The following is a 26,942-nucleotide window of genomic DNA, read 5'->3' on the forward strand; positions in this document are numbered from 1 at the left end:
CAGTCTAGATAAAAGTAGTTTTTTTTTTTTTCTGCTGAAGTGAAACTCCTGCACAATCCAGACCAGGAGACTTATACAGATCTTATTAGAATATAGTCCTCTGTCAACGATTTTCCAGAATTAGTTGTCCAACGCCTTTGCTCTTCCTTATAAATCTTGCTGCTAGCATAGCTCCAGGTATATCTTGTGTGATTCTTATTGCCATGGTACAGCTCCAGGCACACCACTGTTATCCACAAAATTTGCCTCTTATGTATGCATGAGAAGCAAACGCCGATACAGAATCACAATGCCAGTAGATGCACTTAATTCACATATGTAGCAGACAAATTCTTCTCGAATATCACTATTGCACAACGTTTGTGGAATTATACCAGAGTAGTAGTCCAGCCAGAACAGTAGACCAGCCGAAGGAAGACGCTAAATAAGGTTTCAACACAGTTGTACATCATCTATGACGTTCAATGTATGGATACTTTGATTATTTATTGAAGTCTCTTATCATTGATGAGACACATTTCTGAGCACAAATACATAACATCATATATTATTTAGGGAAGAACCAGTGCATTAGACCTATCGATGAAGGACACTGTATAGAGTTTCAACACAGTTGTACAGCATCTATGATGTCCTATGATCACATACGTTGGTTGTTTATTGAAGTCTTTCGTCAATGACGTGACATATTTTTGGGCATAGTAATACAAAGTCAAATCCCTGGCCGCCGTCGCATTTCCCTCTCCTTTTACTTTCCCGGCTGTTACGTATAGGTAACGAGAGAGTGTGTCGGATTCGACCCTCGGTTTTTTACGCTGCCGCATCCCGGTCAAAAAACCGGCAAAAAATTCTCCGCACGTGTGTGTTGGCATCCGTTTCGTTTGACGTCGGGACGGAGTAAAGATTAAGAAATTTGGCCCGGAAGCTTGTGGCCAGGGACATGCCGTTAAATTTTCTTGGGAGACCGACGTGTCCAATCTCGAAAGGGGTCGGACTTAACCCAGACGTTATTCGTTATTTGCGTTGACAAATTTTTTATAAAACTCGTCACCTCCTGGAAATGAATCTTTTTGCCATTTTATAATGGCTAAAACCAGAAAGGTTTCTATAACAAAATTTCATAACGGGTGCGACACCCGCAATTTTATTTATTTATTTATTTATTACAAATAAGGACCGGATAATTATGATCCTGAAAATGGAAAATATTGTCAAAAAATGAACCATCTTAAACATGTTTTGATTAATTTCACTTTATTTATAATAGTTGATTTTTAAAATGAAATCGATTACACAGAATATAATTTTGCAAAATATTATGCAGAGACAACAGAGATGTTTGTTGTCTCTGCGTAGTGTTACTTTTGACGGGAGCAAAAACTAATGTCTTAAGATTTTGGCTGGCTCTCTTAAAACTTCTCCGTCTTTTAATTTTATTTAAAATATAACAAATTCGAATTTTTCTATATTTTTCTAGTTACGCCATCCTTTCTTCCAATGTTCAAAATTTGTTTTGACTCTTCCCGCTGCATCCAAATGATTCTCTTTACGTCCCCATTAGCTTTGATAAATTACTTTGTAATTATTGGCATCTGTCTGCTATCCGGTACGGTTATTACGGGTTAGGGAGCAAATGGGATGCCGTACAAACTCCTGTCCTCTCCAATGCGGCTTCAAAATACTTTTTTCGCGCTTGAAATTAATTTATTAATGTTTAAAAAACTTTTGCATCCTTTTTCGAATTCGATTTAATGCACGATCCGTGCACGTGGTACGAAGGTTGTCGGATTAAAAAAAACATTCGACGTGACGTCTCTCCCACTTTCGGGTGACTGGACAGATTTGAATTAGGACCTCGTGTACGGTGTAGGCTTTGGACATTTTTTTTGGTTCCCTGCCTCATAAAGCAACTCCTTCCCTACCCCGCATAATGGCACTACAGGGTTAAAGAGACTATGCCTTAATCATAAGGTGGTCGGATACCTGACAAGGTAGACAGGAACGACATAACTGGGCTATATGATATTTATTTCGGGGTCTCATCCATACCCCGGCCCAGCCCTCTAACTTGGCATAACTTTTATATTGTGCAGCCTGTACTGCACTACATCCACAAAACTTGGCTCGTATAAACATAACTTTAGAAATAGTGGACAGAGGGGTCCTCTCCCTAAGGAGGGACCCTAAAGGTCCAGAAGATCTACAACTTTTCCCATCAAATCCTTTAGTTTCTTTAAGTTTCTTTTATTAGCTGCTAGCCTTCGAAGTACTTGTTCAGGGGGCTTGCTCCAATCAACTTGGTCGGCCCCTAGGCGGAAGTCCTCTGTAAGAGGACAGTCAAGTACATTGTGTCTCGTGTCGCTGGGAGGACACCTACAGGAGCAGTTACCATCTTCTTGTCCGAACTTGGACTTGAAGTGGGGAAACCTCCCGTGACCGGTCAGTATTTGCGTCAGTCTGAAGTCACAACTAACTGGAGTTCTGCCAACTTCAGGTACGAAGGCATAGGTCGACCTACCTACCGTACTTTGATTCCAGTGCTCTTGCCAGTACGTCATTGATCGTCTTAGCAGGGTACCTTTTATGTATGTAGTCGAGGGTTCTACCGTCCTCATTTAAAATGGGCCACTGGCTCCCGCCTTTGCCAGCTGATCGGCACGTTCGTTGCCCGGGATTCCGATGTGGCTTCGGACCCATCGCAGGCAACGTGTCGTTCGTGCCTCGCCCTCAGTATTTTACGTCTGATCTCGTGTACCAGCAGATCGCGATGGTACCCGTCGCTCAAGGCCTAAAGCGACGACTGGCTATCAGAGTAGACTGTGACCGACTCTGGACCCCGGTGTAATAGGATTCACTGAGACGCCCCTCCAGGGCCACCAGTTCTGCCTGGAACACAGACGCCTCCTCGTTCAGTCTGACTGACTGACTGTACATATGAACTCCGTCACAGTAAACGCAGAACGCGGCACCTAATGAGCTGCCATCCTTTGAGCCATCGGTGTATATTTCAACACTGATATTTGCCGGTTCACCGACATCCCAGTCTAGTCCAATCCTGTAGGCAGAGTGGACTCTTAATATATCTATCTGATGTTTTAGTCTGACCGGGTACATCTGATTACAGTGCTTAGCCTCTATATCTTCCACTGTTGTTCGGTAGAAGGCTGCCTCTTGGCTGACTACCAGAGGCAACGGAAGCAGCCCGGCTGGGACCAGGGCTGCCTCTGTAGACACAGTTCTGCACGCCCTCGAGATCCGTAGGGCGGCGGGGGCCCTGCCCCCGGAAATTTCCCTTTTTGTTCATAGGACAACGAACCACTGCAGCTTTTTGTCGTATAGAGTGAGGTGTGTGTTAGAAAAAGAAGTACCCTTTCGTATTGGATCCTCGCAGGCCATAGAATATGCAATTCGTCGTTAGCTGGTTAGGAAATTGTCGAGTGACTACTTTGTTTAACAAATGCCATATGTATTTTAAATGTTTCTTCGTTAGCTCCTCTCTAGTATTAATTGTCAATCCGCTGCTCCGGCAATAACGTTTACTACACGCAATTCGATAAAGTTGGCCGTTTCTTTTCAGCCTGTCTTGAACTTAATTAATCGTGTATTAAAGTCCGTATTTCCCCAGGAATCCTTCGAATTCTTTGTTTTTTTACTTTACCGGGGATATCGAAACTGATTACAGCGGCACACATCTCCTAAAAATGAAAACTTTGATGATTGGGGTTTATTTCTGTCGGCATATAAAATTGTTTACCTGTCTTTATGGTGTAACGCAGCCAAGTGAGAGAGAAGCTGTGCCAAATATCTTTCCACCGTTTTTTGCACAAATTGGTCCGGTTGCAGGGTCGACATAGAAGAACCTCGTTATTCGTCAGAATATATTTACTCCGAATTTTGCCAGGTATGCTCTATATTCAGCTACTAAGCTCGCTTTTATATAATATAAGCTTAAGGAATCTGTCTAAAACAGTAAAGACAAATTTTCTGCAGAGAAAAGCTGTTATAACTGTAACAGTAGCTATAAACATAATAATGCAAATTATAACTACAAACGTGGAGTTCTACATTCGATTTCAATTTTATTTATTTACTAAACTGATGTACAGGAAGCCGCAATTACAGGTTTGAATATAATATAATAATAAAATAACGTTAAACACTACTCGTCCATAGAGAATTAATGTAACAGACCTAACTGTTACATTACTGGTCAAATAGTAACAGACCGAAGAAACTGCTAGCATTGGATATTGCAGGGTCGGCCTCTTGTCTGTTTAACATAAATTTCCCGTTTCTACTTTAGCCGGAGACGGTTTCAAATCTAAAATTAGTGCAAAAACCTTCGATCCAGTCGATTTGAAAAATATGTCGTAGCCGAGAAGAAAACCAGAAATGTGCTCCCATGGAACCTTCAAATGTCCTTCGGTACGCTTTATAATTATAATAAGTGCGACGTCACTCGAAATTTGTTTTTTACGCAATATCTTTTCGGAGAAAATAGGATTTTACATAAAAATCCGGTCCTTAATTACCATTAATAATACAAAAGTCAGTTTTCAAATGAAATGTGGTGACAGCCGGGAAAGTTACGTCTCGCCACTCGCTAGATTTTTCTGGCCGGTGACATATTTCCGCCTCCGCAATCGACGAACGGCGCCCTTACTGGAGTACTCCGGTAAGGGCGATCGTTTCTGGGTCGAGACCGGAGACGACGGAAAGAAAGCCAAAAAAGCGGACGACGGCCGTCCGTCTAGAAAATTACCCAAACTTCGGCATCCGCCTGGTACGGCCCATTCGAGGGAAGGAAATCGATCCTCCGGCGAATTTTCCATAAGTCGGAATACCCTCCACTCCGTCCGTTTACCCGCCGGGTAGGGCTTGAGAGGATGACCTTGCCGGCAAGTTTCCCGCGTGGGAAGCTTTATCTTGCGGAGGTCGGCGCGGAAAAGGCCGAAAAGACGACGATTCTCCGATTGTTGTCGTTTACAGTGGCTAGAATTACGTAGTGTGTCGATCCAGCTTCGGCTGGTGTCTATTATACGGATGCTTGCCGCTTTGAGAAGTCGTTAGACGAATTACCAATACATTTTAATGTTTCTAGAATTTACTTTCTAGTTAGTGTAATTACGAATTGAGGCGTAAACTAAGAAAATCGAGTCCAGTCAAAAACAATCGTGTAGGAAGCGTATTTGTTTTAAATAAGTATCTTTACGCTAGCCAACGGATTTCAGAGCTCTGTAAAAATAATACGTACAAATGAAATTACAAAAATGTTTTGCATTTCTTACGTCAAATATCTGCAGCTTTCCACCATCGGTGCAGAAATATCGACTTTAGAGGGATCCCCACGTTTTAGAGGGACGGTATCCAGACTTAGAAAATGGCACGAAACAGGTGCCGGAGGTTCTAGATCTTTCCTTTTTATCACCCGAATCCGTTTAAATACTTAATGTAATAAACATAACTTACAATTGGCAGAAAGGATTTATAAGCGTTGCCACCGAAATCATTTATTATCCCGCTCTTTCCTACGGACACACTACTTTATTCTGGCAACTGTCTGGTTGTATTGCGGATTTACTGGCACTTTTAGAAAACCCGCGATTCCGGACGTTGTCGTATCGAAGTTTGTGGCTAACGTTTATAAAAGGTCTGGCCGTCGATTTTAACCCGTTCTTCTATCAGTGCCGGTAACTGTCGAGTAAAACGAATGAATGTCGCGTCCGAAGGCCTTAGCCGGGTTTTCGGTTAGGGTTGAATTGAATTTTATTTAATTGACTGTTTAATTTCTTCCCATATATGCATTTCTACCGTCCGACCGGTTAACCGTCCGACACGTTTGACGATTCCAGGTTTCGCTGTTTAATCTGGCAGTGAGCTTTACAGGATTAAATACCGGCTTTCCCGCCTTTAAAACTATGCGAACTCTGAGAGCTCTCCGCCCGCTTCGTGCGTTGTCACGTCTGGAGGGAATGAGAGTAAGTAAGACAAGCGTCGGTTCTTCCGAGTGAAGGTTCTTTTGTCTTTGACAACGACTTTCGCTTCGTTGCCGACGCCGCGAGTTGTGTGTGGTGTCGTGTTGTATGTCATACGTGCAAATACGTGACGTGCGTGGCTCGTTTGTTCTGTCGGACGTTCCTCCACCCAAGGAATCCAAATAAGTAAGTATGTCTTTGGTACGATTCCGTAACGGGAAAGGTTTTACTTCCAGTGGCGGATTCCGTCCGTCATTCGCGGGTGTGGTAAATTTCTAAATCTCGGCCGAAGAAGTAAAAATTGCCCGACGGTTACGGAATCGCACCGTCCGCCGATAAAGATCGAGCGGTACAAATGCGTTTACAAGTATTTCCGTAGCTTTAATTACGGGATTCCATCTTTCACCATTTGTCCTCGTCTCCCGTTACCTATGGCCTCTCCTACCAATTACCAAAACCATTTATTAATTAAACAGAATAATAGAATAAAGATGCCTTCTTGCATTGCTAGGTGTCTATGATCAATCTTGTAGCCACAATGGTATGGGGAGGAAACATACCGGCGCTGAAGACAATGCGTACTCTCCGCGCTCTCCGACCACTGAGAGCTTTATCGCGTTTCCAGGGTATGAGGGTGAGTATGGTTTAAATATTGAGCATGAGCAGTCGACGCAATTTCAGGTCCGGGATGCATGAAACCCTTGCACCCAATCGTCTCTCGGACAACCGTCCAATTCGGAATTGCCATATTAATTAAACGGCACGGTAAAATGCCGATTTTATAACCCCCGCTTTCGTTAACCGACGGTCATGTCAAAAGACACGGCAATTCGTTTTCGCCGAAATATTCGTTCTAACTTCCATCGACCGGCAAAGGTGAAAACGAAAATGGCATTTCACTTCCTCTTTGTCTTTTCTCCCGGAACTTAGCGCCTCCCACACCTAAATACGGGCCGATTTCTCGTAGACACCATTTAGGTTTGTTCCCTTCCGACCTTTCGGCGTCGGGTCAAAGTACTCCGTTGTATTGGCGCTCCCTGGTGACGGTTTTTTAGACACTCGTCGGTTGTATCCGCTGTTAATAGCGTGGATGCTTGTTTGTTCCTTTAAAATAGATTACATTGTAAAGAAGAGAAGTTTGTTTCCTGTTTACGGGCATGGCCAAAGGCCACGCGGAGTTTTCCGGATTTTCTTCACGTTAGTAACACGTAAATAGGGTCCAGTTTCCCATAAAAGTCCTACTGGGAAACACCCTCTGGACAGATCGCGTTGTCGTGGGAAACACCCTCTGGACAGATCGCGTTGTCGTGACGAAATAAACCAAACTAATTCTATCGAGCAATTATTTATTGTGATACGGTCGCATTGCCGGGCTGAAACGTTTCGTCACAATGTTCGTAATTTTTTTAGTGGCGGTCTTGTTCCCGTACATCATAGTTTTCCTGTTAGCAACAGAGTCGTGTGGATCATCTATTTAACTCTATTCGGGGGAAATTTCCAATCCAAGTAACGTTCCAAAGCAAAAGTTGGTTAATCTCGGCTTCCACGTTCGTCTAACTCCTTTCTGGTGATTAAGGGCAATGTTTATCAAATTGTGGTTGGCGGTCTCTTTGCAGCCCAGAAAGTTCTTATAGATCATTTAGCGAGTTACGTGACGTTATTTCCATTTGTCCCGCGTCCACGACGGAGGTACGAACAGTGAAGATTGAGTAGTAAACTGCACGAGGTATTTTTATTTCTGAGGTATTTTTATTTCTGTGGTATTTTAAAAGAAGAGACGTAATGACGATAACGTATAGTTTTACCCAAACAATATAGAATGCAATGACGCGCTTCTTCTAGAATCTAGAAGAAAAAGAGAGTGCAGCCAATCACCGTCGTGACTCGTTCCTACTTCTAAGCGCGTGTCACACCGCTAGTTGTTAGTCCGATTCTTAATTTTTTATTAGCCAGTTCGGGTTAGATGTTGCGAAGTGGTTGGCTGCCGTAATACCCATTGTTCTTTATAAGTGTTCGAAGCTGTACACAAAAACACCGTGCGTCGAGATCGTTCGAGTTAAATTCATTTCCGCGTCACGAAAATTTAAGAATCAGCCGTGCGGGTACATCCAGCTACATAAATAACTTTACCGTCGTAAGACACTGTTAAACCCCACTGTAATGACGCCTATTTCCGAGAACTGGGTTTTAGTTCGGGGCTACCGGGATTAATATGTTATGGAGAATCCGGGGAGATGAACGAAATATCTCTCTGCCGCGCGTCAGGTCCCGTCACCAGTTAGGATAACTCAATTGGTCCCAAATACCTTGGCCAATGACCGGAACTTAGGAGGGGAGTTAGGCACTTAAACAAGTTAGAATATAACGAAAAATATTTATTTAAAACCTATAGATAATGATAACTAAAATAAGAATAATCGAGTGGATTACTATACAAAACAACTGGAGGTTGTATAATCTAGCTTATAAATATTCGATATCTCGACATAATTCGATCGGAGAGGGTTTACAGTAGCCTCGAATTATCGACTTGTTACCCGTTTACGCGACGAAGGCATCGAGAGCGTTTACAACTCGTGCGGATGGAGCCCCGGTAAGGGCGCCAAAATGTGCGGGTATGGCCGAACGTAACTTAAGCGTGCGGCTAAAGGGTGATTAAAGCGCGACCGAAGCGCCGTTCGAAGATCACCCTTCACCTTATATACTCGTCGGTCTACCAATGGTATAGTTGGAATATCACGCCATATTTCCATCCCGGGAGAAAAGCCGATAGTCGAGTCCAAGGAACTGCATCTCTTCTCTCTATGATTCGCAGCGACTACGTCCTTTGACTTAGATAGATCATTTTTTTATCATCTCGATTTTAAAATTACATTTAAAATCATTTAAAACAAAAAATCTCTGGTCAATTCCAGATTCTCACACACGAGTCCGTGTAAAATGATTACAGTGGTACCTCAGGATACGAACGCCCCAGCGTACGAAATTTTCAGGATACGACACGAAATTCGAACATAATTTTGCTCCACGATAGGAACAAAAACTCACCATACGACGTTATATTAGTTCGCAGCGCCATTTTTTATTCACTTCTGTTCATCGTTCTCAGTCTGTCCGCGCGTTTGCTTCGTCCTGGAAGGATCTCGCTCGATAAAGGAAATCTCGAGGTTTTATCGAAAAGAAAAACATCCCGAAAAGGTTCGCACTGGCCGTATTGCCGCTCGGAGTAACGACATTTGCCTAAGTCGTTTTAGAAACATTTTAAAAAATAGGCAAAGCCAAACGTCTTTGGATAGATATTTTACCGAGCGACCTCTATCCAGTGGAATTGCTGGTGGAAGCGAAGGAAAGAAAGCAAAAAGCAGTGAATAAAAATTTTAAAAATACGTGTGAAACAGAAAAGTTAAAAAATTACTGTTAAGTTATTGTTACATTATGTTATGTAAGTTAAGTTTTAGTATCATTTCCCTTCTCCCTCTTTTCCGCCACCAGTTTACACATCCACCGTCGTCTATCCTCGAAGGTAAAGTGCAAATGAAACTACTGTATATATTTTTTTATCAATTATTATTGTATTACGGTTATTTATACATTTACAACTACAAAGCACATTTTTCAGTGTTTTCCTTACTAAAGTTATTTAACTACTCAGCATTAATTTGAGTGTGTTTTTTCGTGTTCGAACGGATTATTTGGTTTTACGTGTAATCTCATGGGGAAAAATGATTCACCTTACGACATTTTCGTGATACGATCTCAGTTTCGGAACGGATTAATTTCGTATCCTGAGGTACCACTGTACTTGCAGACGGCTCTACATTTGTCTTAACAACAATTCATTAATTAAAATTCTACCTACTTTACCACAGGAAAAATAATTATGAGTCGAGACTCCTAGATTAAGCCTTTGTCGATAATCAGTTTCGTTGTTGCACAATCAGAACAATAAAATTTGTAGAAGGAACTATGCAAAAATCCGACATAAATTTGTGATATTCTGTCAATACAGTAGAGCGTCGTTTATCCGAAGGAATTTCAGTCGACAAATTTAAATTTTCGCCAGTGCTGTGGCGCTGTAATCTTTGGCTATGTCTTCGGCTACTCAAATATTTTACGTTTTTGATACTAAATTAACTTGTGAAGTATAATTTTTTATTGTTTTTATATTTTTCAATATATTTATTTTGTTTGTACAAAATTTAACGATACAATAGTCTTCGTTAGGCTTAACATCGACGAAAATTCAACGCGAAGCGACACGCAACGGAGAAAAATTTCAACACGGGATAAATTAATATATTTTTTCGTACATAATTGGTTATCCGAACAACCTCAGTCCCCAATTGATTCGGATAAACGACGCTCTACTGTATTACGAATCAAACGGCGATAGATACTGTAATAACACGAGCCGATTTTGCCGATAGGATTGAGCCTTTCTTAATTTTATCAGTTTTAAAATAGATTTGCCACCAGGCCTGGTTACCTTACGAAAAATTGAAACTCGCGTAAAAACGATCCAAGATACTCTGTAAGGGTTTTTAAATTTTAAACTATAAAGAATTAGTAAGAAAGTGAGCGTTATACCAACGAATTTCGAAATTAATTATATTCTCAATAGTGTAGTTCTTGCAGTAATGGCAGCGCGAGGGAGGCTCTACGGTGCAAGAAAAAACCGCGGTATAATCGGGCAACCGTTACTAGGGGGGTGCCGATAGGGCCGAGAGTCCCGAGCAAGAAAGGAGTACTGGTGGTGGGCCGAGGCCCGGTCCGACCTCCGCCACCGTTTCTCTCGGTCACTTCCCACTTTCGTTTAAAATAAGACGGTGGCAGAACGTTTAGAAAAAAGCTTTACGCAGGCTCTAGATAAACCGACATCTCTGCCGTAAATCGAATGCCGCAGCTTTAGAACGGTTACCTGGCCTTCGCTAATCGCACGCCTTTAATTAGGCTAAATGCCATAAAACTATTACCGGGCCAAATTTTGCTCACCGGCCGTATTACGAGCAAATGCGGCAAAAAACGTCTGTCGCTTTCCGTTTCCTTTTGCTCCGAGAGCCCGAACAATCGAAACCATTTCGGACGTTCTTCGGCACCCGCAGTTAGATTATTTCCCACTCCGCGACCAATTTTCACAGGCAATCCTAAGTAATTGGGCGGGAGCCGGGAATAAGAGCTCTCCCGCGTAACCCCAAACTTCTTACTGTTAAAAAGCCGCCGTTCCGTTTCACTACCTCCGCGTGGAACGCCCACCCGGAGAGTTTATTAGGGGCCGAAATTCGAAATCGGGAGTTTTTACCGTAGTGTTTAGGCCCGTCGGTAGCGGTTTGGGCCGACAGACTCGACCGTTGATCCGCCGCCGATTTTGGCTTAAACCCAAACCTTACGGTGACGAAACTTTCCGGCGGCGGGGGGTAAACGACGGAACGACGCGGCGGCTGTCTCCTTACCTGCCAGAGAAAAGGAGGCGTTTTTCCCGGTCGGAAGAGGGCCGTTCCTCGCCGCGTTTAAACCCGGACGAGAAGTTTTCGCCATTGCCGAGCCGAGATATTCCTACCCGGAGAACGGGTGGGATCCTCTCGCACTTTTAAAGCGGGCGCGCCGCGGATCTGCGGACGTTCGACCGCCTCCAGCCGGTTCCCGACTAATCAGGTAAGTCGCAGTTTCTCACCTCTTCCCTCTTTTACTCGTTTTCGTGTGGTTTGTGTTTCTTTGTCGTTTTTTTTCTGCCGGTAATTTTTCACCCGTTCGAAGCGCTCACTCGTCTCCGGAAGGGAAATTCGCGATTTACCCGCGGGAAAGGAAGAGGCCACCCGGCCACGTTTTCCTCCTTTACACGCGATAATACCTTTTCCCGTTACCGGTGGTTGCTACTAGTAATCTGACCGGGCAAAACTACTTTTATTCGTTTTTGGTGTTAAAAATACGGAAAGACGTCTCTGTCGATACGCTATTTTATTCATTTTTAATACGAATAATAATTTTCAAAAATTTTGTTTTATTAACGCAAAAATAATAAAACGAGCAACTGCCATAAAAGAAAATGTATATTTCTTTATTGGATTATGACCACCGGTCGTTATTGTCGCTTTTGGCCTTCAATTAAGTCCAACACTACGATGTTTCCCGCAACTCCGCTAGCAGCGAAAACCTTTAAATGTTTATCCAAGAATCGTTAGTCCACGGCTCTATCTGTAATCTTATGCCCGGGCCATTTCGTTTCTCCAAAGTTCGAATGGCTCTTCTTAAAATTTCGTTCTCTGTTTCTAAAAATGCGGCGATGAAACAAACATACTTACGTTACGACTAACTTTAATGTCGAATACGGCCTTAAAATTACGTAGACCGAAACAGAAAATAACAGTATGTAAACGTTTTAAAGTCGAGTAAAACTAAGTGTAGGCCAATGTAGTTTTATTTAAAAATGCTTTTTCCACGGGTGGCGGATTACGCCCTAGCCGGGAGAAAATGGCAAGGTAATGCCGGACCACGTAGACCGTGCCGATCCCGTTAAATACTTTCTAATACCGGTTTTTACAGGTAAATACGTAACGGTGTAGGACGTCTTTAAGGCGTACACAGATTTGTGCCCGGTTCCCCTAACGGTATTCGTCCGTGCCTTATTGTATTTGATTTATATTTACAAAGATTATCTTACCAAAGAGTTTATCGTATCGAGTGCTCGATCTCATTTAAAAAGTTTTTTAAATTGTATACCGAAGAGGAATAAAGAATTTTTAAAATGTCATTCGGTGTGATAAAGCTCTTACGTAAGATAGCCGATTTTATCCGTTTTCGTCGGGTACAAGAATTAGCCCCCTCTTCCGAAACTAAATAGAGAATTTTGACATAGGTGTAAAAATATGTTGGATTTTTCGCAAAAAACCGCATCTAAAATATTATAGTAAAATCCGAATTCGGGGTAATCCTTAACCCCGTCCCTCTCTCCCCGCGGGCAGAGTACGTGTACGGTACATTCTCGGTATTTCTTACGTGTACGGTATTTCTACGGTATTTCTTACGTGTACGGTACATTCTCGCCACGTACCCTGTCTACTAAATTTCAATTTTTAACTCCTAAGCGTTTGGGCTCCGCGATTAATATTATTATCCTTATCGTTGTCAACCCATTTCGATTATATATATAGAAGGTTACACTTTTATGGAAAAATGGGGCAGTCCATAAATGACGTCCATTCTCGAAGGGAGGGGGGTTGAATGTCCGTGGACGTCCGTTTTATTTAGACTAAAATTTATACCCTGCGTTTTATTATATTTATATCAGAATTTCTTATGCGTTTCGTTTCTACTTACGGCATGATTCATAAATTGATAAGGTTTTAAGGGGATCGAGTTTTATCGAACGTCCGAAAAGGGGAAGGGCGGGGTTAAGGAAACTTGGGCAAACTGTGACCGGAGGGGAGGGTGGAGTAAAAATTTTGAGCGAAATGCGGACAGCCTCAATAATTCCTTTATAACTAAGGTGTCTGTCTAAAATTTCCTTTTATTTTTATTTTTAACTAATAGTAATTACTAATAAAACATTTATAATTTGTAATTTGAGCATAAAATATAAATCTAGCTTCTGGCCACTGGCGCTGTTTGCCGCAGCTCGCTCGGGGTCGAGTTATAAACTGCGTAAGGTAACCGTATCCGTATTCGTAAATGTTTGCTACACCGGATATCTGTAGCAATAGTTACGAACTACCGAAGGGAAGGCCAAGCAAAATCGTCGGCCGACGTCTAATACTATAATTGTTCATTCATTTCATCATTTTCCAAACTAACTCTTATCTTAAAATTTGATATTATTCGTCGGTCAAAAGTTACGTTTCCACCCATTTGTCAAAGTTTCGTGGGTCGCTTCCGGCACGACTTCCGATTGTATATCGCAGTCGGTCGATTCTCCGCATCCCTACCGTAAAAGTTCGATCGATCCAAACTTTTCTTACGGAATACGGTACGGAGTTTATAACTCGATCCTCGGGGTCTAGACTCTAGTTTGTCGCCGGCAGTTTTGTTTCTGCGGGAAGAACGTTATCGTCAAAGTAACTTTAAAGTTCCGAGACGACCGTCGATCGACCGTCCGGGCGTATTTAAACTCCCCGGAACGGGTGGAGCGCCAAGGCTTCGCTCAATTATTCCGGCCGGAAGGTGGCTCCTTTCTACTCCCGTTACGCGCCACTCGGAGTGAGCTCTTCGAATATTTGTCGGATTAAAAGTTAACGGGTAAAAAGATTTAGGCGGGACGAGGGGAGGGAGAGGCCGGAGTGACGTTGCCCTTCCCTTCCCTTAGGTAGTAGTAAACGCTCTCGTTCAAGCCATCCCCGCCATCTTCAACGTTCTTCTCGTGTGCCTCATCTTCTGGCTGATCTTCTCCATCATGGGCGTTCAGTTATTCGCCGGCAAGTTTCGCTACTGCGCCGACAGAGACGGCAACCCCTTCAACAGCTCGACCGTGCCTAACAAAAACGTCTGCGTCTCCAACAACTTCACCTGGGCCAATCCCAAGATCAACTTCGACAACGTGCTCAACGCCTATCTGGCTCTGTTTCAAGTGGTGAGTAGACCCCTTCCTCCGTGCCGCCGCTCTTTTCGCAGCTGATTCCCTTCCCGGTCTTACAGGCCACGTTTAAAGGGTGGATCGACATCATGAACAGCGCCATCGACACTAGGGTAAGTTGTCTGTCCCTCGTCTTTTCTCGGTATTTGTCGGAAGGTGGTTAATGTGCGGATGTGCGGGTTTTTTTTATTTTAGCAAAACGAGGGAGACCAACCCGAATACGAGGTCAACCGCTACATGTACCTGTACTTCGTGCTCTTCATCATCATCGGTTCCTTTTTCACCCTCAACCTCTTCATCGGAGTCATCATCGACAATTTTAACGAACAGAAGAAAAAGATAAGTACATTCCTCCTCTCCCATCCTCCCCGCGCCTGGCGATTTCCCAAGTCCACGTTTCCGCCCGGCGTATGCCTGAAAATAGCAAATATCGAGCGGCGGTTCTCGATATTTGCTGTTCTCTCCTTCGACTCCAATAAATATTTTCGTCAAAACGGATTCCGAAGCTCGGAAATTGTCACCCCGAGCCGCTGCCTCAAAACGGCGCGGGTTTACTAAGTTAGGTCTATTAGAATTAGTAGGTAAGGAGTAGATGACGGCGAGGAATAATGGAAGTTCGATATTTTACGCAGGAGGCTCTTTGGAAATGTTTATGACCGAAGACCAGAAGAAGTACTACAACGCCATGAAAAAAATGGGATCGAAAAAACCCGCCAAGGCCATTCCCCGACCAAATGTAAGTACGCGCCCGAAATCTTTATTCCTACGGAAAATGCAAATATTTGTTCCTTTATTTTCCGAGGCAGCGGGTAAACTTTAGTGTTTCGGTGTAATCTTGACTGCTCCAGTGTGTAAATCTGTCAATCGCAATTAAAATATAAAGCATTCTTCTTTACTTTTTCGGTAGAATTTCCTAATAAAATACAAATATACAAATTATTTAACATAAATAAGAGTCTGCAAAACTTACAGTTTTTATATGACTAGAAAACCTTTATAAGTAGACTAGCAGACAGAGGGGAAATGGCCACTTGGAATTGTCCGACATTTACGTATTTGTTCACCGTATGCCAAATGACTCGTAACTGATGTAATTTATTAAGCAGACCGAATACGGCTACTTATACACAACGCTATTTTCGTTCATTAACAATTAATAGTAAACGGAGAGAACCTCGCGGGTTTTTTAAAAAGTAAAGCCTAATTTTTGTCGTGTAATTAAAATTATTTTTAATCTGCTCCCAATGTACTAGCTCAGAGCCCTACAAATATCTGTCTCGAAAGCCAGTCACATTTTTACGAGATAACAGAAAAAATCTAGCAACGAAAGTTGCCTAACTTTCCCCGCTATTATGAATTTTTATTAAAAAAACTTTTATTACTAAGCAAGAAAAAACAAAATTGAGTGGCTTCATTTCTTATCAGATTGCGTTATAAATACTTTTTATATTATTAATTACTGTAAAATGGCAAAAAAAACTTCATTTTGAGAGTAGAGGTGAATTTATAAAAGAGTGTAAATGCTAATAAAGAATGAAATCTTCATTAAGTCCTACCCCTCTCGAGATACGCGATTCCCTCTGTCTTCCAACCCTCTGGACCTTTCACCACCAAAATTTAATAGCATCGACGCCCTTCTTACGCAAACCCTCGTGAAAAATTTATTTTTTTGACCTTTACCCCGTGCCGAGATATTAAGCGAAATAGCCACACGCGTACAATGACGGATTTTTTTTTTGACTTTTTGGGTTCGAGAGGTCTAAAAACGTGGAGATTTGCAAAAACTTCGGAGGGTCAAAATTGACACGATTCTCGTACTATCCCTTGTTACGTATACATAACAATCGGGAAAGTAAAGGTATTCCGTGGGTATGGTGACGTCGAAAAATGTGTTTCTCTAGAAGCAAAGCCATATTGGCCAGACTAGAGTTGTTCTCTCGTAGTATGGAGGCAGTTCGATCTAAACGAATCGGTTAACATAGGCTTATCACAGTTTGGACAGAATTTTCACTAGGAATTTCCAAGTAGTCTTATTTCGAACTAACCGAGTTTCATGACGTGTCCCCGACTGGGACCAAAGAACGGTTACGAATTAACGAGGATATCCTGTAGTTAGATTTAGTATTGTGTTTAATGATAATAAAATATCAACCCTGAAAAATAACAAGTAAAAATAGATATTAGTATGCGAGCAAAAACGAAAAAAGAATTACAAATGGAGAACGTTTAATCTGAATCAGTAATGAGTGAACAGAATTTTCTCTTTTTTGTTCTCATAAATTTTTCTCATCTATATATATATATAAATGGACGTGTGTGTCCCTATATTTCACTTTTCCTCCAAAACTACACATCGCACGCGAATGGTGTTTGTATGTGGTAGTAGCCCCGAGTCTCCATTCGTGCACTATGGTGGTTGCGTCTCGATAGCTATAAGGGTGCGGGAGATATGGGCTTGAAAGTGTAAGATTCTCTATTTCGATTTTAAAAATTTTCGAATTCGAATTTAAATTCCAATTGGTTCGGTTATAGAACGATTGTAAACGTTGCAGATAATTGATCAAATTGAAAATAGTTCGTTTGATTCTCGGCAATTCTCATCATTCTCGGCGGTAGGTGTTATATAACAATTACTATGGTTGTTGAAATACTGAATATAAATGGGGTTTGCTTGCAAAACCTCCGCGGGCCAAGTCGCGGGTAACAGCTAGTATTACATACAAATAAAAACCCAGCGAAGCGGGTCCTTGCAGCTAGTTATTTAATATAAATTTAATATTTCGGGATTCATTTTTTAATGTCTATATATACGAGATGCNAAATGGGGTTTGCTTGCAAAACCTCCGCGGGCCAAGTCGCGGGTAACAGCTAGTATTACATACAAATAAAAACCCAGCGAAGCGGGTCCTTGCAGCTAGTTATTTAATATAAATTTAATATTTCGGGATTCATTTTTTAATGTCTATATATACGAGATGCTGGCAAACTGGCAATAAATGAATCCGAGGCGAAGAGAAGTCTGTTTGGCAAGTCCGAATTATATCTCTTCTCGATGTTTTCCTCCTAAATAGTTCCCCGAACTGTCTATTACGTTTGTTTCTTGTCCCCTCGGGCTATTTCCGAGTATTGTCCAATTGGGAAAATGCAAAGCTTCGATGTTGTTCGTGAAATTTTACTTGACGGAATTGGACCCGACGTTGCGTAGAGCCCAATCGTGGGTGTATTTAGTCTCGACGTACTCTGGACGGCTTTAAATACATGTATATCGTCAGATAATGTAATATTTTCAACTTGCCAAGACGAATAAGTATAGAAGAGCGTCGTCCATGCTTGGCTACTTTTTTCCATTTGCTATTAAGTTTATGGCAAACATTCCTGGTTTTCTGCTTTATGCAGTTTAAAACAATTTCGAAATTCGCGCTCTCTCCTTTTTCTCCCAGGATGCGTGTATCGCTTTTCCTAGGGAGCTCTCGGGACTTTGTCCCGTAACTCGAAAAGGGCTCTCCGAGGAAATCGAGGGTGTCATTCTGTTAAAAATGAAAAAATAATTTAATGCTAAAATTTGCGCAAAACTTCTTCGATTATTTAACTATCCAGACGTAGTCGCGAAGCTTAAGTAAGTGTAATACTAAAGTAAAACCTTAGGCAAATGTCAGAAATAACTTTTAGATGGAATTACTTCTTTCTTCAAAAGAATTCTTAGAGTCAACAATACCAAATTTAGAAAAAATATAGGCAATAGTAGTAAGGAAAATCTGCATCAATTACGATTCGAACATACGGCAAACTCTTAGTGTTGTTAGGGGCGCGCACGAATCCGGCCAACTGGATGTAGTGAAGCGAGCTAGGCTGTGCGTGCGTATTGCGAGTTGGCTCAATTTTAGACGCGTATCTCAGCTACCCCTCCGCATTTCCAGCAAACTTAACTACTATCCACATATAAAATAATCCAGCAACCAGTTACTTAGCTTTCCCGGCAACATTTAAAATCTCTTATCATATTTTATTTTTAAAACTTGCTATATTTTTAATTATTATAAAATGGCAAAAAGCTTAATTTCCAGGGCAGAGATAGGTTTTATGAAAAAAATTGTAAATGCTAATAATGAGCTAAATCGTCATTAAGTCCGGCCCTACTTTTTTTTAAACTCTTTCTGCCCTGTGGGCACTAAGAGGGCCTCTTTCTGCAAGCCTATTATGGGTTCGGTCAGGCCCACAATGGGGCTGCCGGGTGGTGAGGGACGGGGCCCGACATTTCCGAACGGACCACCCCCGAAAAATTCCTGGGGATTTTTCGACCCGTTCGGATGCGAGCCCGGGTCCCCCAGGGCGGTAGGCTGTCACCTCGACCGCTGGCCATTCGGCCAGTCCGACCCTACTGGAGATACAGACGACATCCATTATCTCCTCACCCCCTCGACCTTTAATCACCAAAATTTAGTACTATCGATTCCCTAATAAACAAACCTCCCTGCGAAATTTAAGAAATTTTCGGCAAAAAACACGGGAGTTATAAAACTTTAAAGAGGGTTAACAAAATCCTGCCTCCCTTACACCCACATACATAGAGAAAAAATGTAAAAGTGTTGGGGAACTGGTCGCCGTACTTTCTTTCTGTTATATATAACAGAGCCGAGAAAGTAATAAATTAATAATTCTGGTTAAGTAGAAAAACTGAACTTTTTCCACCTACATCGCCAGATTCACACACTGCGCGTTGGAAGCGTAGGAAGCTTTATCGTCTCTGGCTGTTGGTGCGACAGAGAACGAAAAATTCAGTCTCGGATAATGTCGAACCTCCGTTAATCATAGTTCTACCTGGCTTCTACCGTATTCATTGTAGCATTTTCTTAGAAAAATATTTAGTTTCTACGAAAGTTCGTTTTCCGAAGCTGCAGTGGCAAAAATGCTCTGTGGCTGTAGGAGCGGGTGCGCCAATTAGCTGTTCCGCCGCGCCGATTGTGGGACCGATAGGTAACTCGTTTAATGTCTTACACTATAAATCTTTGTGTTTGGTTGCAGTACAAACTGCAGAGCTGGATCTTCGACCTGGTCACCAACCAGAAGTTCGATGTGGCCATTATGCTGTTCATCGGACTGAACATGCTGACCATGGCTATGGACCACCACCAACCCTCTCCCACCTTCGAGACGGTTCTGGAACGACTCAATCTATTCTTCATTGCCATTTTCACGGCCGAATGCGTCCTCAAGATGTTCGCTCTTCGATGGTACTTCTTCAAAGAACCGTGGAACGTCTTCGACTTCGTCATCGTCATACTTTCCGTGTTGAGTGAGTTTTCTCTTTCCGTTTACACCTTTTACGTTTACCTGGCGCGCCTACAATTCTCTCTCGCTTTCTCTCTCAGGTGTGGCCATCAGCGACGTCATCAGCGAGATTCTGGTATCTCCCACCATGCTGCGCGTTGTCCGCGTGGTGAAAATAGGTCGGGTGTTGAGACTGGTGAAGGGAGCCAGGGGAATTAGAACTCTGCTGTTCGCTCTGGCCATGTCTCTACCCGCCCTCTTCAACATCTGCTTGCTTCTCTTTCTGGTCATGTTCATATACGCCATCTTCGGAATGTCTTTCTTCATGAACGTCAAGCACAGAGACGGAGTGGACGAGAATTTCAACTTCGAAACCTTCGGACAGTCCATGATCATTCTCTTCCAAATGTCGACGTCCGCCGGATGGGACAGCATCCTGGCGGCCATCATGGACGAGACCGACTGCACCCCGGACACCGTGAAGATCCCCAACTGCACTTCTAGCTACGATCCCGCGTGCGAGATAGAGGGAGACTGTGGCAAGAAGACCATCGCCGTTGCCTATCTTGTCTCCTACCTGATCATCAGTTTTTTGATCATCATCAACATGTACATCGCCGTCATTTTGGAAAACTACAGTCAGGCCACGGAGGAAGTGCAGGAGGGCCTGACCGACGACGACTACGACATGTACTACGACATCTGGCAGAAATTCGACCCCGAGGGAACCCAGTTCATCAAATACGAAGTTCTAACGGACTTCATCGACACGCTGGAGGAACCTCTGCAAATTCCCAAACCCAACAAGTACAAAATCATAAGCATGGATATTTGTATCTGCGAGGGAGACCTGGTGTTTTGCGTGGACATTCTGGACGCGCTGACCAAAGACTTTTTCTGCAAGAAGGGCATCAGCGTAGACGAGAGCGAAATCGCCGAAGTGGCGCCGACTAAGGAGAGGGGAGGACTGCAGCCCATCAGCAGCACGCTGAACAGGCAGAGGGAAGAGTACGCCGCTCGCGTCATCCAGCAGGCGTGGAAGCAGTACCGAGGCAGGTCTTCGGAAGAACCTCGGCAGCGGCAGCAGACGGCCATTTTGGTGGAGAGCGACGGACACGTGACCAAAAACGGACACAAAGTGGTCATCCACTCCAGGTCGCCCAGCGTCACCAGTCGTTCGACGGACGTGTGAAGGTTGGCCACCGGTCTCTGCACAAAAGGTAGCGGTTACTTAGGGAAGAAAAGCCAGGGCTCGGAGCAAATATTTTTCTATCCATTTCGTGAAAGTGCGCTAGCTCCGTCGACTGCGACTCGTCTCGTTCATTTACACCACAGACTTTTCATTATTTTTCTAACAGAAGGCGGTCCGACGCGTCGGGCGACGCGCGCGAACGGAATATGCAAAACGCTAAGAGAGAGGGAAACGACGGGATGCGCGGGAGAATTCTCGCCGTCGGTAGGGATCGGGCACGGGTCCGGCACCGCCCACTTCTCGTCGCTTCCATCCGGTCACGGGCCGCCAATCGATTCGTCTCCCACCCCGGCGCGTTCGACGGTGGCGGAAGGGCGCCGACGGAAGCGGTCCGACCCTTCCGCACGCCGGACCGAACCCTTTCCGCTCCTCTCTCACTCTCACTTCTCACTCTCTGTTTCTGTCTCTGTCTCTGTCTCTCTCTCTCTCTCTCGGTTAGGCCGCCGGAAGGGCGTCCGGCCCCCCGGGTGACGGGGCGGCACCGGCACCCGTCCGTTCTACAGCGCCGCCGGCGGAGCTCAAAGTCGTGCATTCCCACAATTCTCTCAAGTGCTACATCACTATGCATAAAAGAGCGTCGCCCGCGCCTCTCCGGCGCCCCACACGGGCGCGTTGCGCTCGCGCGCGCCGTTTTCGACGCGGAGCGGCCGTCGCGCACCACCGGCTGATTCGTTCCTTTATTTGACGCCTTTTTAGCCCGTAATTACTTGTGTGAGATGTTTTCGAGTTGACAGTTTGTATAATATAACCCTGTAAATATACCGTCGAATAATTTTCGATAATTTGTAACGATGAATAAACGTTCGGCCAAAACGAGTCGTAACCGTTGTGTGTATATTTGACGTGTTCTACCACAGTGCCTGTACCGCGGCCGCGGCGGGATCCGGCCGCCGCGCGCGCGGAGGGCGGTCGACCTCGTCCGTCGCCCGGCCTCGCGCCTGGCTCCGACGCGCGCGAGTCGACCGAGGACCGAGAGAGAGACGGGCGCGCGGAGTCTTTCGCCATTTTACGCTATCTGCGAATTCGACTTTAAAACTTGTTTGTGTCGTGGAAAAATATCGACTGGAAGATGGATTTAAAAGTTAATCGAAGTTTTATATATTCTAAGATTATTGCTGTTAGCCAATGATTTGTATTAAAAGTTTTTTTAAAATCTGAACAATTAATAAACATTACGTCGTAATTAAGTCGTGTTCCACCTGGACTCTGGTCCCCCCGCTGCTCTTTCCCCCTTGCCAACCGCAGGAACGGGGAAAGAGCCCAAGCTTCCGAATGTTACGTAACGCGCGCGCGCGCAAGACGTAAATGCCGCTTTGGGAAGCCCACCGGAAATACCCGGTAGTTCACGCCGGTGCCTTCTTCCGTTCTTTTGGATTTTAGACGTCGGTTTTTACGCTTTTCGTGCGGAAATTAGGCGCGGTCCCGGAAACTGTGGCTCTTATAGAACGCAAAATTTCGTAGTGATGCAGAGGTTAGCGTTACTGGACAGCGGGAAGCGGCCGAAATCTTACAATAACGTTAGGTAATTTATGCAAGTTGGCGTTGGTGTCGCTCGGCCGCCGAAATAAAACTAATTAAAAATGTCTTCGTCGTTTTCCGGTATCCGCGACCTTTTTGTATCTTTTATAACGGGATTTCGCGGCTACGGTCAATAACAACGCAATATACAGTAATTGCAATTTTCAGAATTACAACCACGTTATCCCCAGCACTCTTACCATTCGCAATAAGACCATCTGATAAATTATTAAAACATATCTATCTACTTACTACTAAAAGTCTGCGTTGTTTTGTTAGGACATAAGTTTATACAGAATTTTTGACAATCGAAAATATACGAAATGTAAGGAACTCGGTTTAAATCGGGCGACGGAATACCGAGTTATCGTCGTTTCTTCTGTCCTCGACGTCACTTTTTAAACTCGCCGGTTACGTTAGTCTGCCAACGGAACGTTTGCGGAGAACACTTTCATCTTTTAGAGCGGTCAAACGAATCGGTCGTGGTTCCAACCCGTGCGGAAAACATTGCAGCCATTAGTTAATAAAGTGCCGGAGTAAGTACCGAGCTCTCCGTGTGATTTACAGACACGTAGCGCCAGTTCTACTTCTTTCAAATTTATTACTTATACGTATAAAATAGAAAGCCATCCTCTATTCGTTCTAAACCAGTGGTTCCCAAAATGGGCGATACCTCTCCCTGTAAATCTGGGGCCGAAAAGAAGCCGGTGGGCGGCAGGGTACCGACCGAACGGTTACCGTAGGATTTCCCTTTCCTGTGTTAAAACGAGTAAGAGGTTGCGTCGAATGGCTTCCAGGCGTAGAGAACAACGTGCGGTAAGGATACAAAGAGTGAGGTTGGTAGAACAACTTAATCTCGAGAAAGGAGTTAGATATTCTAAATGAAAATCGATACGAAATATGGAAAGAGGTCCAGATTAATTATACATAAAGTTGCGGTTTGAACCGGAGGTGGCGTTACTTCGATTCAAAACAACATTCTGACGAAAAATCGCAGCCCGTGTCACAATAAATAATCGCTTTTTTGAATTAGTTTGGTTTATTTTGTTAAGGCAACGCTACACGTCGACCTGTCTCCGGAGAGGAATGATCCCGGCAACGCTTTTACGTAAAGCTTGCCCTTATTTAAGTGTTACTAAAATGAATAAAACCCGGAAAAGTGTTAGTTATTCGTGGATTTGGTTGGCCGGCGGCCGTGCTCAAACTATTGGTGTTCGGTGATTTCATCCATTCGGCTAGTGGAGGACGCTTATTACAGTTAGGAAAGTACGTTCAGAAATGAAAAAAATCCGAGCGGTTTGATGTGGTAAATCAAATACTTATGGGCCATTTACAGAGTTTTACAGGCTTAAACACTTTCCATTCCATGCAGGCGAGTGCTACGCGTTACCTCTCTCAGTAATGATATAGCGCGTCTATTTTGCGCTGTCATTGTCGCAGTAATTAAATGAATAAAATATAAAATTTTTTAAATTATATTTTTTTTCGTAAGAATTATATTTAGTTAATTATTTTGTTAAGTTTTTTATCAATACATTGTCTACGTGTAACTCAGAAAATCGAATGTAGATAGAAACAAGTACTACGGCAATGCCATTTCGGAGACTCGGCGGCTCGATCGCGCACCATTTTCTAAGGAAAAGAGAAAAATGTGAGCGCTCTCCAATGAGGAAAAGCCGACACCGGTACTCGGGGTCCTACGGCGGGCTTCGTTTCCGCCGTAGATTACGACGGGTTGCGTTGTCACGGGCCTGTACTTGGCTACGGTAATCGGGATCACTCGGACGCTCACGGCGGGTGTCATTCTCATTCTCCAATCTTCTTTGGTATCGCTGGTTTTGAGCGCGATCGTTCAAACTTCGCCGGCCACGGCCACTTCCACCAGGCGTTTTCGGTGAAATTAATGGGTCAAAGGGATCCGAACGAGGTGTCTGCAACACATAAGAAAATCGAAACGACGAGAGCGAGAGAATACACGCGTAACGTGCGTCACACGTTTGTCAAAATTCCATTTCGCCACGTTGGCATTTCGAAATATCCAACGGCCAACGCAATCGCAAATCTCGCACTAGCACCTGTTTATTGCCACTTTATATTTTATTTTGACTCGGTTCTCGGTCCCCCGACTACCTACGAGTCTGGTTTTCTATGTGCGCACGATTTGGGCACCAATACTCTGTGCCAAATTGCAACTCCTGACATGTACTCCTTCATACCTGTAAGCCGTCTAAGGCATCCTTTCTCAAAGTGGGCGATAACGCCCCCTTGTGTGTGCTGGAGGTTTTCAGGGGGACAGTAGAAGGCTCAGTGATGATATATGACTTTTATTCCTTCTCATTGAAACATTCTTTGATCTCAGAAATAGGATATGGGTCACACCCTATCTATCTTATCCGTACAATAATAATAATAAAGAAGGAGGAGGGGCTGCCTGCTTTTGCAAACTTAACCCACTAGGAAGAGAAAGGGGTGAAGAAAAGGTTGAAGGAAGAGTTCTGAAGGGAGAGGTACAAAGTAAAAGGGGAAAAGTAAAGGTGAAAAAAGTTCTTAGGACCTCAGAGCGCTGCATCGGAAATTATTAATAACCATAATTACAAAAGTTGACAAGACCGTTATACAATGCTAACAATTAGAAGAAATGGTCCGGTTACAGTAAAATGCAAAACCCATCACATATGGGTAGGTAGAAAATAACTTCGAACACTGCAATGTTACAATAATATCAAGAACTGGTTACAGTTTTAATACGCAGAGAAAATGTAAATATCAGCATACTATGATATAATATAATAATACTGATTACGTGGTACGTGAGGACCCGATACATATACATATTAACCTTTTTTTCCTCTCTTAATCTAGAATCCAAAACTAAACTAATACTAGACAACTAAACTAAACTATCCATATAATAATGCGTGTTTAAACATTATATTTGCAATAACTGTTTTTAAGATACGCAACAGATGGTGATATAAAAAGGTAAGTTGAAAAATATGGGAGCACTAGATTCTTTTTTAATCTCAAAGTGGGCGGTGATCGTAATAAGTTTGAGAACCTGTGCTCTAAGGCGTGCAGCCATTGACAGCGGCGCAATTTTATAGATTAATTGATTTATGGAAATGCAATAGATATTTTGGAATGGTATGTACGACATTAAGATTAACGTATTTGAATGTAACTGCAGAGTACTGTACAGTACAGTACATAGCAACGGCCTAGGCGTGTATGGCGAACAAACAAACAGAGAAACACTCTCATTTATGTATGTAGCTGTAGGCCAGTGTTTTTCAACGGGGGCGATATCGCCCCCATGTAGGCGTTTTTCCGTGTTGAGGGGGCGATCAGTAACAATTTGTATTTTGGGGCGAAAAACAATTTTCTGGGCGATATAGTAAAACATTATATTAAGAATAATTAGATATTTTATTCGTTATATCGTACAATAATTAAATAAATAGCATTATACTAGTCACTAGTCTATTCGATGCAGTATGAATTTGGCGTTAGCCTTGTCTTTCGGCATCGGAATTTTGTAGTGAAGGGGGCGATACTACGTAACTATTTTATTGAAGGGGGCGACGATTCGTTAGACGTCGAGAAACACTGCTGTAGGCGATAGAAATGTTGTTGTTTTTACATAAAGAATATAAGGAAAACCATCTACTGCGTTATATTTTTATAACCAACAATGGAATTTCAAAATTTTTCGCTATTTGTAATCGTTGAAAGTTAGGGATACAATGTATCATAATGCAGTGTACAATTAGGGAAACTGTTTTCTGTTTATTCAAATAAACGTGGAAAATTTTAAAAACCTTTATATACACAACTTATTTTTAAACTTTTACCATATTTGAAAAATGGATAACTTTGGATTGCCGTAAGATATTATTCAAATATTATGTGATAATCTGACCGTATTCTTGAGATATTTTATATAATTTTACCTTAAACAACCTTAATCAAATAAATTATTTTAATTTCACTTAAAAATGCTTAAAAATGACAAAATTTGGGAATTAATAAAACATAACCTAATAAGGTTATAAAACTTTTACATCCTGCAAAACTGCTAGATTACTCAGCAGTTTAACCAGAAATGAGGATGTTTTGTATCCTTCCTCCACGCCTCGTATCTTAGAATTTTGCACCCCATCTGGTCTAATGACACATCATTTCGGATAATCATGATGGTGCAGAAAATGTGGATAAAAAGGCAGGTTTTCAGATACTCGGGGCAGTCCGCAACGAAATGCCCGAGCAACATTAGGGACTCGCCATAAGGATCCATATGATGGGAGTTCGTTCAAATTATTGCTAGAGTGCGTGCTCCTCATCCACCAGCTTATCCTGTCCTCCCGAC

At 43.0% G+C, this 26,942-nt stretch overlaps 1 protein-coding gene across 1 annotated transcript in view; it reads left to right on the forward strand.

Moving 5' to 3' along the window:
- Window positions 1-22,245, forward strand: part of LOC111623992 (sodium channel protein para-like) — a 109,825-nt gene extending 87,580 nt beyond the window's left edge. Inside the window, exons 13-19 of the mRNA XM_023366758.1 lie at window positions 5,853-5,978; window positions 14,272-14,535; window positions 14,601-14,651; window positions 14,734-14,877; window positions 15,167-15,274; window positions 19,561-19,831; window positions 19,908-22,245. Of these exons, the coding sequence (XP_023222526.1) occupies window positions 5,853-5,978; window positions 14,272-14,535; window positions 14,601-14,651; window positions 14,734-14,877; window positions 15,167-15,274; window positions 19,561-19,831; window positions 19,908-20,998 (2,055 nt within the window). The 3' untranslated portion in view covers window positions 20,999-22,245. The remainder of the gene's footprint in view (window positions 1-5,852; window positions 5,979-14,271; window positions 14,536-14,600; window positions 14,652-14,733; window positions 14,878-15,166; window positions 15,275-19,560; window positions 19,832-19,907) is intronic.
- Window positions 22,246-26,942: the final 4,697 nt, after the last annotated feature.

This window comes from Centruroides sculpturatus, unplaced genomic scaffold (assembly GCF_000671375.1).
Source record: "Centruroides sculpturatus isolate CEXI.00-Female unplaced genomic scaffold, Cexi_2.0 scaffold326, whole genome shotgun sequence".
NCBI classification, from domain to species: domain Eukaryota; kingdom Metazoa; phylum Arthropoda; class Arachnida; order Scorpiones; family Buthidae; genus Centruroides; species Centruroides sculpturatus.